Here is an 18,136-nt window from a genome sequence, read left to right as displayed (position 1 = left end):
TTTAGTGTTGAATTCAGTAAACCTTAATAAATGCCCGTTCGTGTCAAAAATTTGGCTCACCAGTAGAATTTTTTTCTCAACCCAATGTGGAAAATATAAAGATTTATTCTTGTATAATAAATATTTGTTGTTCCAAATAAAGAAGTTATGGGGGGAGAAATTGTGTTTGTATAGAAGTGCCCATGCAAGAAGAGCTTGTTTGTGGAATGCTGATAGTTTAGCTGGTATTTTCTCAACATTGTAATGACAAAGGAGAAGAAAGTTAAGGTTGCCTAAGTTTGAAAATATAAAATCTGGAAATATATTCCAAATTGAAGTAGGATTTTTTAGGTAGGATTTGATCCAGTTTATTTTAAATGTGTTATTTAGGGTTGTAAAATCAAGAAAGTTTAGTCCTCCATTCTCGTACGAGTTCATTACCACAGATTTTTTTAAATAATGTATACGGCTTTTCCAGATAAAGTTAAATAAAATTTGGTCAACAGATTTTAATGTTTGATTGTCTACGTACAGAGATAATGCAGAGTAGGTGAGTCGAGAGATTCCCTCTGCCTTTGACAGCAGGACTCTGCCTTTTAGGCTCAGGTCTCTTTGAAGCCATAAGTTAAAACGTTTTCAGATTTTCTCTATTATGGGAATAAAATTTAAAGAACTTCTCTCTAGTTCGTTTTTGGTGATGGTAATCCCTAGATATGTTACACTTTCTTTGATGGGGATTTCACATATGGATCCTGTTTGATCATTTTTGATAGATATTAATTCACATTTTTTAATGTTAAGATGAAGTCCAGAAATATTAGAAAAAGCTTTTATTAGATTTAGTGCTCGAGGAATTTGACTGCTATCTTTCAAAAAAAGGGTCGTATCATCAGCTAATTGGCTAATAAGAATCTCTTTACCAAAGACAGCCTTTCAAATCATTAATAGTTATGTAATCTGCCAGAGTTTGAGTGGCTAATAAAAATAGATATGGTGAGATGGGGCAACCCTGTTGTATTCCTCTTTTAATATTAAAACGGGGAGAAGTACCATATTTTAGTTTTACTGAGCAGTTAGCATTACTGTATAACAGTTTTATTGCATCGCAAAAATAAGAGCCAAAACCGAATTTGTGAAGGCAGCTAAAAAGAAACGTGTGATTAATTGAATCAAAAGCTTTATAAAAGTCCAAAAAAAGAATGTAACTTTGATCTGTTATTAAATGTGAATAATCTAAAATATCTGGTACAAGCCGGATGTTATTAGAAATCTGTCTTTTGTGCATAAATCCTGACTGGGTTTCTCCAATCACAGAGTCCAAGGCTGATTTCAGTCTGTGAGCAAATACAGAGGCAATAATTTTATAATCATTATTCAATAAACTGATCGGGCGCCAGTTATCAATATTGAGAGTGTCTTTTTTGGGTTTCGGGAGGAGAGTGATCATTCCTTGATTCAGTGTTGGAGGAAGAGTGCCTTGGCGAAGGCTTTCTAAGAAGACCTGCGTTAAAAAAGGAGCAATTGTGATACTAACTTGTTTGTAAAATTCCCCAGTTAATCCATCTGGTCCAGGAGATTTGTTATTTTTCAGTTTGTTTATAGAAGTCAGTATTTCGTTAACAGTGACAGGAGAGTCACAGATTTCACGTTCAGAGGGATTAATAGATTGTGAATAAATGTTATCTAAAAACTGTTGGGGATTGTCAGTGGAATCATTAACAGAATTAAGTTTACTATAGAAAGAACTAACAAATTTAGCAATAACGGAGGGGTCTGAATTTAGTTGGCCATCAATATTTAACTGGTGTAATGTATTTGATTTAGCACGATGCTTTTCTAATTGGAAGAAGTAAGAAGAATTGCTTTCACCCTCTTCCAGCCATTTTAGTCGAGATCTGACAAAAAGTGTGTTCATCCGTCCCTCATCCACCGCTCCCACACCGTTCGCAGCCTAACTTTGAACGCCCTGTTCACACCGATGTCCAGCAGTTGGAGTTCCTTCGTCAAAACTCCCGAGTGACAGCAAACTTAGAGTTCATCTGCTTCACCTGTTTTTTTACAGCGACTGTGAGATGTGTGCGCATGGAGTCACAGATTAACAGTGACGATAACGCATGGAAAAACATACACCTCACTCAGCCACTCTTTCATTTTCCAACTCATCCATAAAAAAAAAAACCTGTGTCATTTTCTAGAACATAGTTTCTGCAGAGCGGAAGTAATTCATTAGAAATTCACCTCTGAGTAGTGGGTGGGACGGTTGATGTAGTGTCAGCCTGCCTTAATTTCCCACTATCCCTTTGTTTAGACGCTCTCCCACTAGCTTCCAGCTCCTCACAACCTTAAACCTAACATCATCGCTGCAACAAAAAGGGAGAGTAATTCCGGAGCTATCCAGACGAACAGTTTTGAGTCAGACGGCAGCTCAACCGAGGAAAACAAAGACGTACATGGATCTAGTCCTCTGCAGGCGTTGGAATGGAGCGGAGCAGGGAGCTGGTGGCCCGCCAATTGTAGCATCAATGTCACAGCTACAAGCTTTCTCCAACGGCATCTTTGCATCTGCTCCTGATTCACAAGGAACTGAATAAAGAAATACTCAAATCATGAGAAAAATGCTACAAAAACATCATAAAAACACCAAGAACACAATTTTCATCTGACATAAAAAATTTGAAATGAGAAACATTTGCACTTTGCAATTCTCATGCATTTGCGCAGCTCGAAGCGCTTTAACATTAAAAAAAGAAAACACACACTATTACAGTAAAAACCCAACCCACCCTGCACTCTTCCCACTCCCCTCCGTTAAAACATATGACCCATGACCCCCACGTACAATGAATCATGACTATGTAAAATTATGAACTAACTAACTAACTAACTAACTAACTAACTAACTCAATCTCCTGGACCAGATGGATTAACTGGGGAGAAAAATATTTGTTTAGGTATTTATTATTAACCTTATCAAGAATGTTTGAGTTCTTTTAGTTTGGAAACCAAAAAACAAAGGTAAAATAACTAACCGCTTATTAGTCTGGGGTCTTTAAAAGCATTTTTTGCAACATTACAATTTTTGTGGCAATGTTTAGAAACCGTCTTTTCTAGTTTAGCCCCTAGCTCTTTTTTCCCAATAGGTCTCTTTTCATTATATTACCCAAAAATACCAAAAATTAAGATCAAACTGTTTCATTTTATAACAAAGATCATAGGTGTGTATATAAATTAAAAATGTTTCAATCCAAAGATAAAGCTAAGCTGAGGTAAAAACTGTGTGGAAAAAAAAAAAGGCATTTTGCCACAGAACTATATATAATGTTTAAAGGATTTATTCCAAGCATCACAATTGTTTCATAACTCTTATGTTTGTTTTAAACCAAACATTTTAAAGTTAAAAATCTATTCAGAACCTTCACATTAAATTTTGAATGAAAGCCATTTCAATGGCAGGCGTGTCTCATTCCTACAAATGCACTGGGGAGTTCAGAGACTACTAAGGGTAGAGAGGAAAAGGGAATTTTGTTCCTTAAAATGTTCCCTAAAATGTCTAAATTCAAGTAAAAAGAGAAAAAACACAAGAGGAAGACAGTTTTTCTATAAGTTTATATTTCAACAGTTCTTACAAAAATATATGTGTCATTCAAAACAGTTAATCCTCACCCCCATCAACTGTGCGTTAACAAACACAGCGTACAGATTTGAACAGAAAAATGGATCTGTGCATCATAGAGTCATCTCTATGATGCACAGATCCATTTTTCTTGAAAAAACAAAGTGGATAACAAAGTGAACCCCCAGGAATGCTGACCTTTTTAACCTTCTTTTTTATGATAAAAGTTTAAAGAATCAGTGAGAACTTCAAAGAAAAAGTAGATTTAGAGACAGTTTTGTACATTTTCACATAGCACCCTTGATAAAATAAAAAAGCACCACAATTCTAATGTTTTATTTCCCCTTAGAAATAAAAATCAGTAAGAAGAAAGTTTAAGGTGGAAAAGACAAATGTAAGATGTATTGTTTGAATAAACAGCAGCTGTGCTCCCTTTAATCTTGACTGCTGTGAATATTAATTTAAATTCAGCAAATGAAGTCTTTAAAAATGCTTTTTTTTTCAGCTGTAGTGTCAACAGCTGTTTTAAGGTACATTGTCTTTCACGTCTATTTGTCTAACACACCAACTTTCTGCATAACAGGAGCTAAAACTTCCAATGGTTAACCATCCTGCTGCACGCAACACTCTATGGGCGCCAGCCACTGTACAGTCACAGAGGTAAGGGGCGTGGCTTCATCAAATGCTAAACACAATGACATTCCTTTGATCATTTATTGACAGTGCTTTTGCTCTACTTTTACAAACCTGCCAACACAGTTTTGTAAACACAACTTAATTTGTACGACATATTTTGAATTTTCTTTTTTTTAAATGCCAATGACATTTAGTAAAAGTGGGATTTTTATGTGAACGGACAGCCATGACGACAGCAAAAATGTGGTTCAAAGCTTTTTTTAAAACTGTTTTTTCCATTTCCTGTTCACCTGTGAACCGATTCTTCTAAACTTAACTCAGATCTGGATTCCGTTTATTGGATTCCTGAAAGCACATTTAGACTGTTCAAACCAGTTAACCAGTGTTTTGTGGAGGTCAGTGGGATTTCCTTTGTTTACCAAGGCTCGACAACCGTTCGGCTTAGATGAATGGCTTCACACTTTCTCAAAGGGAAATAAATTCTGCTCCTGACCCTTCCTGCCCCGTCTTGTCGTCTTTTTCAGGGTGCCAGCTCCTCCGCCGCCCTCCTCGGTTTGCCTGTTTTGGGGCCAGGACATTGCCAGTGCCTCTGAAGCTGTCTTTGCACCCCCAGCTTGCTCCTCATCAGAAGATAAGCCGCCTGTGTTGTCTTCACGAGCAGCGCTCCCAACTCCCTGGTTCTTCTGACTGTAGCGCTGTCTAAGTCTCTCTCTGATCAGGAGACCCTTTACCAGCAGAGTCCAGTTGGCCACGGCTCTCTTCTCTTTTTTCTGGAAGACAGAACAGATACAAAGTTTGTTTGGAGTTTGGAGAAACAGAAGAAAACGTGAAAGTAATTTATTTCTTAATTACTGAACCTTGACTTGTTACCACATGTATGTCATTTGACTAGATATATGAAAACTCAAATAATACGTTTAAATCAGCATTTAGAACAGGTGATCAGAATCACAACAGATAAAAACAGTAAGATTTGGAAAGAAATAAGTGGTATTTTTTAAGTGTGTTTTAATATTGGGGTATATCAATAAAATTGAATTGAACCACCAATGTAGTAATCTAACCGACAAACCTCTTTCTCTTTCTTCTTCTGGATCTCTTGGTCTTCCACCCAAGCGGCTCTGAGAATCTCCTCGTCCTCTTCGCACACAATGTAGCCGTCAGTCCTGAAATACAGCCAGACCAGTTTAAAATAAATAAATAAAAAAGTATTACTATATGATTGTACACAATGTACAAAAAAAAAAACAAATAAAAAATATGGATATTATATTTTTATGGTTTGGAAAAAGTAGGGAAAAAAATCCATTTAGTGAAATGTGTGATATTTATTTGGCAATACTGGCCTCTGTTTGTAATACTGTCAAAATAATTTTTAATCAAGTAAAAATTTGGTTTAGCTTCTTACTTTTTTGTTCCACCTAATCCTCTGACCGCTCGTTGGCAGCGCACCACACTGAGTCTCTTTACAAAAAAAACAACAACATCCCACCAGAACCGTCTGGCGGTAGATGTTCATTTATTAGTCTAGTGGTTGTTGTTACACAGCCAAACGACACGCCTAGACAACTCAGTTTTAACCCAAACAGACAGATTTCTATGTTAGAAATAGTTTTTGTTTATTATTTCCTTAATCCAGCAGCCATTTCTACCTCATTTAAGCCATGATGGAAATACATAGCACTTCTTTACTTGATCATACTTTATGAATTCTAAGCTTTTCTTTTATATAGACAAATATTTTGTTGTGGAAACCAGACAACATTAATTGTTGAAATAAATACTTAATATTAAAAGAATTTTTTTTTTTTTATCAAAAGAATAACACTTGAAATTTGCTTTTGCACAACAACTTGTATTTAAAAAAACAGTTGCAGTGGTTAACACACTGATAAATAAATTAAAAAATGATTTTATACAATTTTTTTCATGTGGAAAATGTTTTTCAAAGTCATAACTTTACCCCTCTAACACCGTAGGTGTTGCCTTGACCACCAAATAACACGCTCTTTGACATAACATAACTCATCTACTGTTTACGCGATCAACATGATCACATGACAGTGCTAAATATTGGACCAGTGGAAATGTGTGGTCTTACACGGCGTGGGAGTACCCTCCATGGTAGTCAAAGCCTGTTACTGCTGCTGCAGCATCGAGGTTGAGCTTCTTGGCCACCCGGTGGAGGTTCGGCAGTCTTAGATGAACGCAGCCCACCGGTAACATGCAGGGTTTGAACAGGTACACATTACCGTACTCGTTACGAGGGACCTGAGGACAGCAAACAGGAGAAAGATGATCATTTAGAAAATCTTCTTAAAACAATTCAACATAACAGGTCATTCTTTTATTGTGCTTAATGACAGGCCACTACTTTAAAGTAGTAGATCTGGTTTTTATGCCATTTCTGACCTTTCCGTCCACAGCTATGGGTGGTTGATACTCTTCAGTTTGCCAATCTCCAAACAGACCCAGGTCTTTATGATCTTTCTGCTCAGATGCCATTCTGGCTTTTCGTGACCTATTGGAGAACCCCTTAACCATCTAACAAAAAACACACAAGATAATCACATAGCATTTGCTGTTTAGTTCGCATTTGCTGTTTAGTTCACACAAACCCCAAATGCAGTTTTGTCTCCTTAACGAGGTAAAAAAAAAGGTGGATAGAGCTGAACTCTGTAGATATAATTTCAAAGATGTTCAATAAAAAAACAGTGTTTTGCGCTCACCTTATAAGGCTCCTCTCCCAGTCGTACAGTGCGAGCTTCTTTCAACCATGTGTCTCTAGAGTGGAGGGTGTGCACACAATCCCTAATATAAAAGAATTCATTGAATCAAAGATTTTCCTTTGTTTTCCTGTCTTTGTTGTTTCAATGTTCTCAAATCAAAAAAAATTCTGCCTCATTCATTCATCATTTAATTGAACTATTATTATTATTTAATACGTCATATAAATAAGTTAAGGAGCTAAAATTCTTCTCTATCAATTTTTTTTCATTTGGTGCTCTAAGATAACAACACTGGAAAAAAAGGAAATCTAATTTCAGTCCAGCTATAGCTAAAAGATGTTTTTTATGAAAAAGAAATGACAGCAGTTGGTTCTAATATTGTATTAGATGTAGGCAGTGCTAACTGGTTAAATGCTACGAAGCATTCAACCCATTGTAACTTGGTTCTCTTTCTTTATTATAGTATCTTCCACACTTTTTCTGCGCTCAACTCCTTCTACAATTTTTCAGCCTTTTCTTACCATTCAACTATTAAAATGTTCAGGGGCCTCATTTATAAAACTTTGCGTAGGATTTGCGTCAGAAGTGGCGTACGGATGAAACATAAGACGTGCGTACGCACAGAAATATTCGGATTTATAAAACCGTGCGCACGCACATCCTGCGCATCTTTCCCTTAATAAATCACAACCAATTCTAAATGCTGCGCAGCTTTTGCAGCCTCATGACACGCCCATAGTTGCCCATAAATAGTCCGTGAAACGCCCACAAATGAATATTCATTGATGCGAAACCATGGCACACACCGAGAGGAAATGAAAAAAAACGTATCTTCACTCAATGTGAAGTAGAATTAATCGTTGGCGAGGTGTAAAAGAGGAGAAAAGTGTTGTTTGGAGGGCACAGTGTGGGCATTACTAATGCCCAAAAGGCACGTGAGCGGCAGACGCCATTAATGCTGTAGCCTCACAACCTCGGACCGTGGTTAAATAAAAAAGAAATGGTCGGACATCAAAGTCGAGGCAAAAAAACGTCTGGTGCTGCATGGGGGGGGGACGACGACACCGGAGCTGACCCCTCTTGATGAGAGACAAGCGGCAAGAATTGGGGAATCCCTTAGTGGAGTGGTGACTGAGGCGCAGGGGGACACCGACGCGCCAGATGCACCGGGTGACACCCCCCCAAAAGCCTGCAGAGGTCCAACAGGACGGCTCGAGGAAGTCGGAACCGGCTCATAAGCCACTCGTCCTTGTTTGCCAGCACGTCTTCTTGCTGTCTAAAGATGCGTTCACTCTGAATTCTTCCATTTGCCACATCTTCTAAGAGCGCAAGATCAGCCATTGTGCATCATTACGCATTGTGATGGGGCATTTTATTTCCCTCCATTTAATTGCATCTGACAAGCTACAGATGTCGGTAATAATCGACGTGGAAATGGGAAATTGATCAGCGCAAATGTAATTTCTTGTTGCTTACTGAATGGTTGAGACATACGACATACATTGTTTTATCAAAAATAAAACAAACTAAAGGCATATGTATGAATACCATAATTCTGTAGCTTATTAAGACATGTTTTACTATGAAAACAACTTTCCCTAGTGGACAATTAATGCATCTCTATCTATCTATCCATCTGTCTGTCTGTCTGCACCTATATCTGCTCCGCCAGACGGACACATTGGCGGGAATATCAGTTTTGTACATTACTTCGTTCTGTTAACTATATTATTTATGAGGATGAATTGCACAACATGCCAATATTGCAGAACATATTTCACTTTTCTTTTTGCAAATAAGTGTTCGTTTGAATTTTTGTTGTGATTTTCGTTTGATTTTTTTTGTTTGTTTCACTGCTGATCGATCAAACGGGTGTTCGTGTAGCTGTTAATTGTAAGACTTGCTTTGTGAAGTCTTCATGTTATTTATGAGAGGCAGTATTGTCATTTTCACTTTCACGTGTTTCTTCCATCTGCCGACGGTGCCGCCGTTTCTCATTTCACCCGTTTTTGTGCGTACGCCTGGGTCAGAGCTTGCGTGAAGGACCGCACATTTTCCCGTCAAGTTTGCTTTTTATAAATCTCAACTATTGCGTAGAGAGTGGCGTACGCCTTCTTTTGTGCGTACGCAACGTTTATAAATGAGGCCCCAGGTCTTTCATCTTTTTCCAGCTATGATTTTTGGTCCTTGAAATCCTCAAACTTTTCAGACATTCCAGGATTTTTGCCTCCATTGAAATACACGGGGATTCCTTGGTGCAAAAATATATTTTTTGTTATTGTGGTGTTTTCACTCTATTTATGGTCAACTTTGATCATTTCTTTCTTTCTATCTTTTTTCCCTTCTTTCTTTTGCCTTTAAGTTTTATTTTTACTCAGCAATACAGCATTCCACCCTGGATTTTCTTCTGGAAATGCAGCTCTCTCTAATATTAGCATTTCAATCACACAGAAAAAATATTAGAATGCTATCTATTTGAAATATTCAGTTTAGCCAATTTGTTATCTAATAAATTGTAATGAATTTGTTTTTACAGTAGCTGCACTCAAAAAAAATGGTGAAAGTCAGAAATCTGCATTTACGATTTGAAAAACAAATGAAATTATGAACCTATTTTAATACATGAGGGTCTATTTAATTAAAACAGACTTGAAAAGGTTGCAGCTGACGGTACACACTGACCTGGAGTACACTGGCTCCCCCCTGCAGTATCCCAGCACCGTGGCTGTAGCCGGATACAGAGCTTCATACTTCAGCAGATGCCTCTTCAAAGCATACAGAGGATGGTTCTTATACTCTGCTACAGAAACTGGCAAAGGTTTGTTCAGAAGTTTACTCTGAAGCTGAAAACAGAGAAAATATAGAAAGTGGACATTTGACTTTTAATATACAGACTTACTTATATTTTTTGCATTTAATTTTTTTCATTGGTTTACAATTAAACACATTAGAGCACAATGTTGACTAAAATCTATCCAAAAAACTAAGATTCTTTCATCAAGAAGAAACTATTCTGAACTCAAAAGATGCTTTTTTTTCTCTAGTTCATGGTTTCTATCTCTGTAAGTGTTCCAAACCGAGGACCCTCTTGATGTTGCCTATCAAGGGGCTTATACCCATGTTTAAAATGTTTAAATACAAAAAGTAAATAATTATATCACTTTGTTCTAACTGTTCTAACTCTGTGTAACAAAAAAATTAATAAAAAAACAACAACAAAAAGTCTAAGTTTTATTGTAAAGGCAGAAATCTAAAATAGTCAAAAAGGAAAAACCTTTGAGCTGTTTTCTTTTTTTGGAATATTTATTTAAAAAGATTATTAATGAACAATAATGCAATGTAATGTAAATATGCCAGGTTTAAGCCATAGGCTAATTTCCATCAGTAGTCCCCTGGCAGATTGATGTTATTGCAGAACTAAAACATCTCTGTTGCATTTTCCTTCAGCTCTGTCAAGTTCTTCACTCCTTCCATCTCTCTTATGGAATCTGCTGCTCATCCTTTCATTCTTGTTTGGTTGCGTTTGAAATCCTCCATTACTCACTACTTATTGCACTATATAGTGTGTTTATCATTTTCTAGTTATGTCCAAATCTACAATTCTAAAATCCGTTGCCCTAGAAATTTCCCAGAAGTCTCTGCCATAAACCCGTGTGCACTGATGCTCACTAGATTGGTGAATCTGGACCACAATGCACTGGGTTGAAACAACTTTTAATGTAAAAAAAAAAAAGTAGTGGATTCATAAACAGTCTTTCTAAAATGTTCACATTTATTAGGTTTTTACTGCAGGAAATGAGTGATGTCATATTTGTGGTTTAAAAAAAACAACTAGTGAACAGGGTGTCCCAATTAGTTTTACAATCCAGGGCACTATATAGTTTTCAGATAGTTAGGGAGGGAATTTGGATATAAACTCTTTCTTCCTCACCTGTACAGATGTACTTTTTCCTTCTTTGTGTTCAGCTTGTCCTGATTACTTTAGCTGTAGATGTCCAGGCATCTAGGAGAACCTCCTAAAGTCTGTTTGATCTAAGATTATTTGATCTTTATCTTGACAAAATGTAATTTTTATAATTTTATGTGAATTAGCTGCAGATTTACTTGACTGTAGAAAACATCAGTCCACAAAATATGATGTTCTCTTGCATCATTTTTGTTTCTTTCATATAAAAGTCTCTCCGATGGGATTTTCCGGCTTGTAAATAATAGAATAAAAGTATCTGGAGGCATCAGAGCAAAATGTGGAAGTGTGACAGTATTCAGTCGTGTTGGTGCCCTCGGCAAAAACAAAAGTAAAAACCTTTTTTCTACCAAAAGGACAAACCAAGAACAAAATGCAGAAAGTAATTGGCTCCAATTCTGAGCATGTTCCATCAACTGTCCAGCTTCTTTGCATTTTTTTCTGGATTTTTTATATTAAAATGGCAAAAACAAGCCACTAGGTCACATGACTTCCAGCGACAAACATCATTTATGCCATGCAGGCAAAGCCAGGCAGCAAACACTATTAGTTTTTTTTTAAATGTGTTTTCAATTGAAGTGAAGATCATACCTCCTTCTCCTCTTTTACATCCCTCTCATCTTCAGGTCCCAGGAAGGGCTGAAGGGTTTCCTCCCACCAGTCATCATCCACCCTCCTCTTCCGGGACGCCGTCATCCAGGTGGGGTCGTACTTTTTGCCCAGATCTTTCAAAAAGCGGTTTCCATCCACAGCCACCACATAAGTCACTGGCTCTGTTGCATTCTGGGAGCAGAGGTGAGGCATTCCAACTCCATGCTCCACATCAACACAGACCCAGGAGGAAGATTTCTCCAGAAAGACCTCCAACCACTCATCTGCCCCAGGCCCCCCCTGCCTCACGCTCCTCCTTTTTCCTTTACCTTCAACTCTTTCAGCTTCTTCCTGCTCTTCTTCCTCCCAATGGCTGTCCTTCTCGTCTTTCACTTGTTTTTGGCCACCATTCTTCTTCTTCTTTGGAGCGAGCGTTTTTTTTTTGGCAGCTCCTCCTTTGCCAATCTTTCCTTTTCTAGGTTTGACCTCTCTCTCAAAATCACTGTCCTCCTCACTGGTGGCCTGAAAGTCCTCCTCATCACCGAGGTCATCTTCCTCATCTCCCTCGCTGTTGCTGCCCTCCTTGTAGTTGACCTTTGAGGCAACGCTGCGGCGTTTCGAGTTCTTTGGCCTCCGGCCACCTGAAAGAACGGGCATCTCCTCTTCATGTTTCATTTCTTTGATCTTTGTTCTTTTCCCTCCTCCCCTCTCCTTGAGTTTTTTTTCTTTAGCAGGTCTTTTGGAGCCCGGAGAGACATTCTGCTCCGGGGAGTTAGTCTCAGATGTTTCCTGACTTGTTTGACCTTTTTCCGAGGTAGTTGTAGATGTTCGAACTCCTTTAGACTGGAGAAAGAAAATGCATTTAGAATAAAAATGTAACTAATACAGATGTGGATCCAATTCAAATTGGAGCTAATAGATAGGCAAACCACCAAGTAATTTAAGTAAGAAAGAAGAATTAAAAAGGTATGTACCTTTAAGCAGGGGTGCATCGGATCACAACACGCACGGTTCGGATCATTTTTCGGATCGGTAAAATGGAAAAAAGGAAAAAAAAACACAATAGGAAAAAACAACAAAATAAGTCTACAATTATTATTTTTTAAAGCTTCAAAACATAGATTTAATAAAGCATATATTAATTACTTTAAATCATATACACACAGACACAAATGTTTTTTAACAGCAAAGATTCCCGTATAAACAAACGTGCTTTGAGACATTGCATCTTGAAAATAAAGGGAAAAAATAAAGGTAAGAGAATCAGGGGATGTTAGAATTGACTACTTTTCATCCAACTGCTATCAAGCCCCTCCCACTGGTTCCAGATGGAGCAGCCGCAGTTTTTCTCCTGCCACACTGCAGGACGGCTGCTGCTCCTCGCTGGGAAAATCTGACGGATTTCTGAAGGATTTCACAGAGACGAGCAGCGACGCTTTTTTGCTGTTCTTCAAAACAGATCAACTGGATCTCTCATTATCCGCGTTCTCTGTGATGAGGTCGAGAAAAGCTCCTCCCACACGCGGGGGCAGCTGCAGGTTAACACACTTCTGGATAAACGTCAAGCAGCAACTTTGACGCATGTTAAAACAAAGACGGTGTAAATAAATTTGATGTCAGACGATTCCGTAGAGTCCATCAATTACTGATGATGCATACTTTGTCGGGCATTATCTCTTACATAGCTGCTGTTTCTTTGTAACCATCCTTTAATGAAGATGTTTTCGTTTACCTTAGCTGATGGGGGTTTGAAAGGAACCGGCTGCAAAGAAAGAACCAGTCGGCAGAAAAGCTGCAGAGACCTCAGGACCAACAAGAAGAGCTGCACAAGAGACAAAAGAACTTGCTTAGGTTTCTATCTGCTCTTCTGTGCTAGGTTGAATGTGTGACCACAGGCTAAAGGTTTAAATGAGTTTGAACTCTTACAAGTTGTTAAAATCTACCAACATGAGTCATTTCCTGATGATCTCTGGCTGAGAAGGTCGCTAGGCGCCGCTCCAGGAGGATTCGTGGTTCTGGATGCTCTTCTAGAGGAAGGAGGGGGTCGAGAGTAAATGTTGCTCTGAACCTAAAAAGGAAAAATAGAAATGAAACAAACACGACTTACTTATGAGACAACTGTTGGCTTTTAAACAAATATCTGTCAGTCTATCTTGGGAATTAATATGCAGACTTTTTCCTTTTTTTTTAAAAAAGGAAAAAGTCTGCATATTAATCCTAAAAAAAAACAACAACAAAAAACACCCACAATTACAAATAAACAGCACCAAAAACAAATACCCGTATTTTCCGGACTATAAGTCGCTGCGGAGTATAAGTCGCACCAGCCCAAAAATGCATTATAAAGTAGAAAAAAACACAGATAAGTCGCACTGGACTATAAGTCGCATTTTGACGGGAAATTCATTTGACAAAATCTGAGACCAAGAACTAATAACTTTCACAACCTCATATGACACAATCATAGCAGACTGTTTCTCTCATAATTTCACAGTAATTCTTTCTTATACCTTCATCCTTTCATGAAGCATCATTAGCCAACTAAAACTCTGTTTTCATCCTGTATTTGTAGAAACAGTTGTCATTTTTATTGCATTTCTGAATCTATGAAATCATTGGAAAATAGAATATTATGTTGTTAGCCTTCAAGATCTTACTGTAAAAAAAGGTTTGCTGATTCTCTGAGTCACTTAACATACTCTTAACACTTAACATACCTCATACATCAAATTGACCCAGGAACATCATCTCTGTTCCTCACAAATGAACATAACAGGACACAACAATGTATTTATTTCAATTTATTTCTAATATAAGTCGTTGCGGAGTATAAGTCGCACCCATTGCCAAACTATGAAAAAAAGGGCGACTTATAGTCCGGAAAATACGGTAAATAGAGGAGGTTAATAAGCACAAACCATTTCAACAAGGCACACAGGTAGTTTTGGTCGATGCACTTTTTGTCGACTGTGCAGAAGTGTGGTGGTATGAGGGAAAGCGTGACGGCCAGCAGGTCTGGTTCACTGCACAGACTGTTGCGGAAGATCCCGTTGGCGAGAAGGCACAAGAGGTGGACCTAGAAGAGCGATCCCAACTTAGTAAAAACCCTACGTTCAGCAAAAACAGATACCACTGGTTGTTTTTACCTTGTGTGTATCTATTAGTAAGTCCTTCTTATACCTCTTCATCATCCGCCTAAGGTATGTCTGAAATTCTTCTTGCCTCTTTTTCCTTGCCAATCAAAACAACACCAGATCATACAGGATACACTTAAAGCTATATATTATAACAGACCAGCACACACGTTTCTAGGAAATGTATGAAGGAGACTGTAACAAACCTGGAACAAGTCTGGAACAATTCTCACATTTGAGTCAAGTATAAGTTTTTTTTTAAAAAAGATTTTAAAACAGAACAGTTAAAAACATCTCTTGGGACAAATAACTTTGTGAAATGATCATTCACATCTACAATAACAGAGAAACCATTCATAAGTACATTGACTTACCTTTTCCTGACTTCTACGGTCTCGATCTCAATCTCTACCGGCTGAGTAGGCAAGAAGGGTTCAGAATCTTCGACTGGACCCAGAGGCTCAGCAAGCTCTAATTAATGCACAAAAAATAGATTGTATGTGATTCCCTTTAATCTCTTGCTGTAATAAAGACCCACTCCGATGAAAAAGGTGTTTTTAACATGTTCTTGTGGCATTTTTCTGATGATGGAGGACATAAATAAAGAAAATTAAGCTTAAATTTTCATTTCTGAGTATTTCTTTATGTAAATCGCTGTGAATCAAGAGCAGAAGGAAAAATGCCGTCTGAAAAAAAGCTTATTTGTGATGTAGAAAATATGCTGGGCGGGCCACAAGCTCCCCGCTCCGCTTCATTGCAATGCATCCACTTGCAGACGACTAGATCCGTGTATGTCTTGGTTTTTCCCGTCCTAGCTGACACCTGGCTGACCGTACGGCTGGATAGCTCTGATGTTGCTTGCTGTTTTAGTTGCATCAGTAATGCTAATGGGAGAGCACGTAAATAGAGAGCTTTCAGAAATGGGGTGGGAAAAGGACAGGGTTTCTGCACACCAACTGTCCCGCCCACAACTCAGAGGTGAATTTCTAATGAACTCCTGCCACTCTGCAGAAACTATGTTCTAGAAAACGACACAGGTTTTTTGATTTTGGCTAAAAACTGCTTAACTGTGAATGAAAGACCACTGCAAATGCTTTAGAAATAGATGAAAAGAGGATCGAAGTGGGACTTTAAGATAGAAAGTTCTGCAGCTTTGGTAAACTAAGGTTGTTGGAGCACATTAGGACTTGCCTTCAACTTCCTCCCAGTCATCATCATCATCCTCACTGTCACTCTCCTCCTCCTCCTCTTCTTCTTCTTCTTTGTCTTTCACAGGTTTCTTGTGGTTTGCTTCTTTCACTATGCGGGGTGGTGAGGTGACAAGGTCAAAGTCATCTTCACTGTCAATCTCGCCTCCCAGGTGAGTCTTAAAGTATTTACTGGTTTTGACATCTGGGCTGGGTGCCGGGCTAGAAGCAGGAACTTTCTGCACGGCATGTTTTAAAGGGGGGCGACGCTTGGGTTTGACTTTCCTCTGCAGCTCTTCCTCTTCATGGATGTCATCATCTGAACAATTAGACAGAAACACTTTTGTTACAAAAGACACAAAATGAAGCTGAGGTCAATGCACATGATTGCATTATGAAATTCCACTTTTTGATGTAAGAAATAAACTTTGACAGAGAAAAGTAAAATAAAAATAAAAAAATGATGTTGAAACTTTTCAGGTTTTGCTGAAGTTTTTATGAAAATGAAATCTTCATCACTAGATAAAACGAGACAACAGCTGTTTTCAACAATATTATATTTACAGTACGTGTTAAAAGCTACTCTGAGTACTGTTGAGACACATTTGTACATTATAAACAGTCCATACAGGGTTTTTTTCAAAGTGAAACAAAACATGATGAAAAAGACACAAATCAACAGTTTCTATAAAAGGTCACAGCCCAGCTGGTGAGAATAGCAGTCAGACCTGCTGCACAATGATTTTGTTTTGCACAGTGATTTTGTGTTGCACAGTGATGTTGTGCTGCACAGTGATGTTGTGCTGCACAGTGATGTTGTTTTGCACAGTGATTTTGTGTTGCACAGTGATGTTGTGCTGCACAGTGATGTTGTGCTGCACAGTGATGTTGTGTTGCACAGTGATGTTGTGCTGCACAGTGATATGGTGCTGCACAGTGATGTTGTGCTGCACAGTGATGTTGTGCTGCACAGTGATGTTGTGTTACACAGTGATGTTGTGCTGCACAGTGATTTTGTGTAGCACAGTGATGTTGTGTTGCACAGTGATGTTGTGTTGCACAGTGATGTTGTGCTGCACAGTGATGTTGTGTTGCACAGTGATGTTGTGTTGCACAGTGATGTTGTGTTACAAAGCAGCACAGACAGACTGAGCATCTGGATCAGCAGATTCGCTCCAGTAACCGCGCGCGGCGCATATCCGCGCACCTGCACCCACAGTGCTCCGACGACAACAACTTAGGCTCACTAAAAACTAAGTCAAAGACAGGTCGAGCAATAAATTAAAGCAAAATTAGGAATTCAGCTACTGTTTTAAATTACTAACGTGTTGTATTTTTGACTAGGAAATTTGGATTTATTTATAATTGTAAAGCTTCCTAACATAACAGTTTTGATTAAGTTAAATGCAGTGACATAAAAATGGAAATGAGCAAAATGGTGTTAATAAATGTGATCTTTTAGTACCGGCAGCTTTCTTCTTCTTCGTTCTTGTTTTTGGTGCGCTGCTGTCTGCTTTGGACACCAGCCTCTGTTTCTTTGTATCTTTCTCCGTCTCTGCAGCTTTTTTCCGCTTTGCCATGATCCCCTACTTTTCCTCAGCTAAACTTCCTCTGCAGACGGTAAAACTACATCCGAAGCTGCAGCATAACTTTGCACGTGGCCTTACAAAACGCCCGTAAAGCAGCAGTTATCCAACATTTCATTTAGCTTTCATAACAGCTCCCCGTTTGTTTTGGGGCGAAATTATGACGTAATTTCCGCTTGTTTATTCTCCTCATCCGCTTTTCTTTTTGTTTTTTCATTTTTTTGTATGTGTATTCGGCGCTGAACAAAACGACGTTTATCCTAAACAAATGTATCATTTAAACATATTTAGGAAATAGATTTATTTTATGTTAATGGTTTGACTTCATGCTGTGTGCAGTACCACGTCGGAACGCTGGGTGGCATTGTTGTAATATTTTTGTTCGATCAAGTAAGAACTCTCGGAAATCAGTAATATTATTGGGGATTCCCTGATATATTTTTGTTAATTTTTTTTAATTGTTGGCAAATTTGATGGAAACAGGAGACACTTATATACATTAAAACATTGAAACATCTTTTTTTTAGCAACATACACACAATTAGATTAAAAGAAAAACCATTCTTCAGAGATAGATAGATAGATAGATAGATAGATAGATAGATAGATAGATAGATAGATAGATAGATAGATAGATAGATAGATAGATAGATAGATAGATAGATAGATAGATAGATAGATAGATAGATAGATAGATAGATAGACATTGATAATTAT

The 18,136-nt window shown here is 38.1% G+C and overlaps 1 protein-coding gene across 2 annotated transcripts; it reads right to left on the bottom strand.

Moving 5' to 3' along the window:
- Positions 1–3,566: 3,566 nt before the first annotated feature.
- Positions 3,567–17,603, bottom strand: xpc (XPC complex subunit, DNA damage recognition and repair factor). Of its 2 annotated transcripts, XM_023956428.1 has the most exons (15): positions 17,299–17,603; positions 16,027–16,152; positions 15,838–15,945; positions 15,021–15,117; positions 14,659–14,743; positions 14,431–14,588; positions 13,460–13,580; positions 13,245–13,334; positions 11,513–12,355; positions 9,640–9,800; positions 6,958–7,039; positions 6,641–6,772; positions 6,330–6,499; positions 5,301–5,394; positions 3,567–4,998 (listed from the first exon to the last, which is right to left on the bottom strand). In XM_023956428.1, the coding sequence occupies exons 1-15, from the start codon at positions 17,411–17,413 to the stop codon at positions 4,684–4,686; spliced, it is 2,697 nt and encodes an 898-aa protein (XP_023812196.1). In that variant the 5' UTR covers positions 17,414–17,603; the 3' UTR covers positions 3,567–4,683. The 2 variants fall into 2 exon arrangements, with proteins under 2 accessions (XP_023812196.1, XP_023812194.1); XM_023956426.1 differs by having other exon boundaries at positions 15,838–16,152.
- Between the last annotated feature and the right edge of the window lie 533 nt (positions 17,604–18,136).

The sequence above is a fragment of the Oryzias latipes genome, chromosome 7, assembly GCF_002234675.1.
Source record: "Oryzias latipes chromosome 7, ASM223467v1".
Lineage (NCBI taxonomy): Eukaryota > Metazoa > Chordata > Actinopteri > Beloniformes > Adrianichthyidae > Oryzias > Oryzias latipes.
This window is presented reverse-complemented; position numbering and strand designations above follow the sequence as displayed.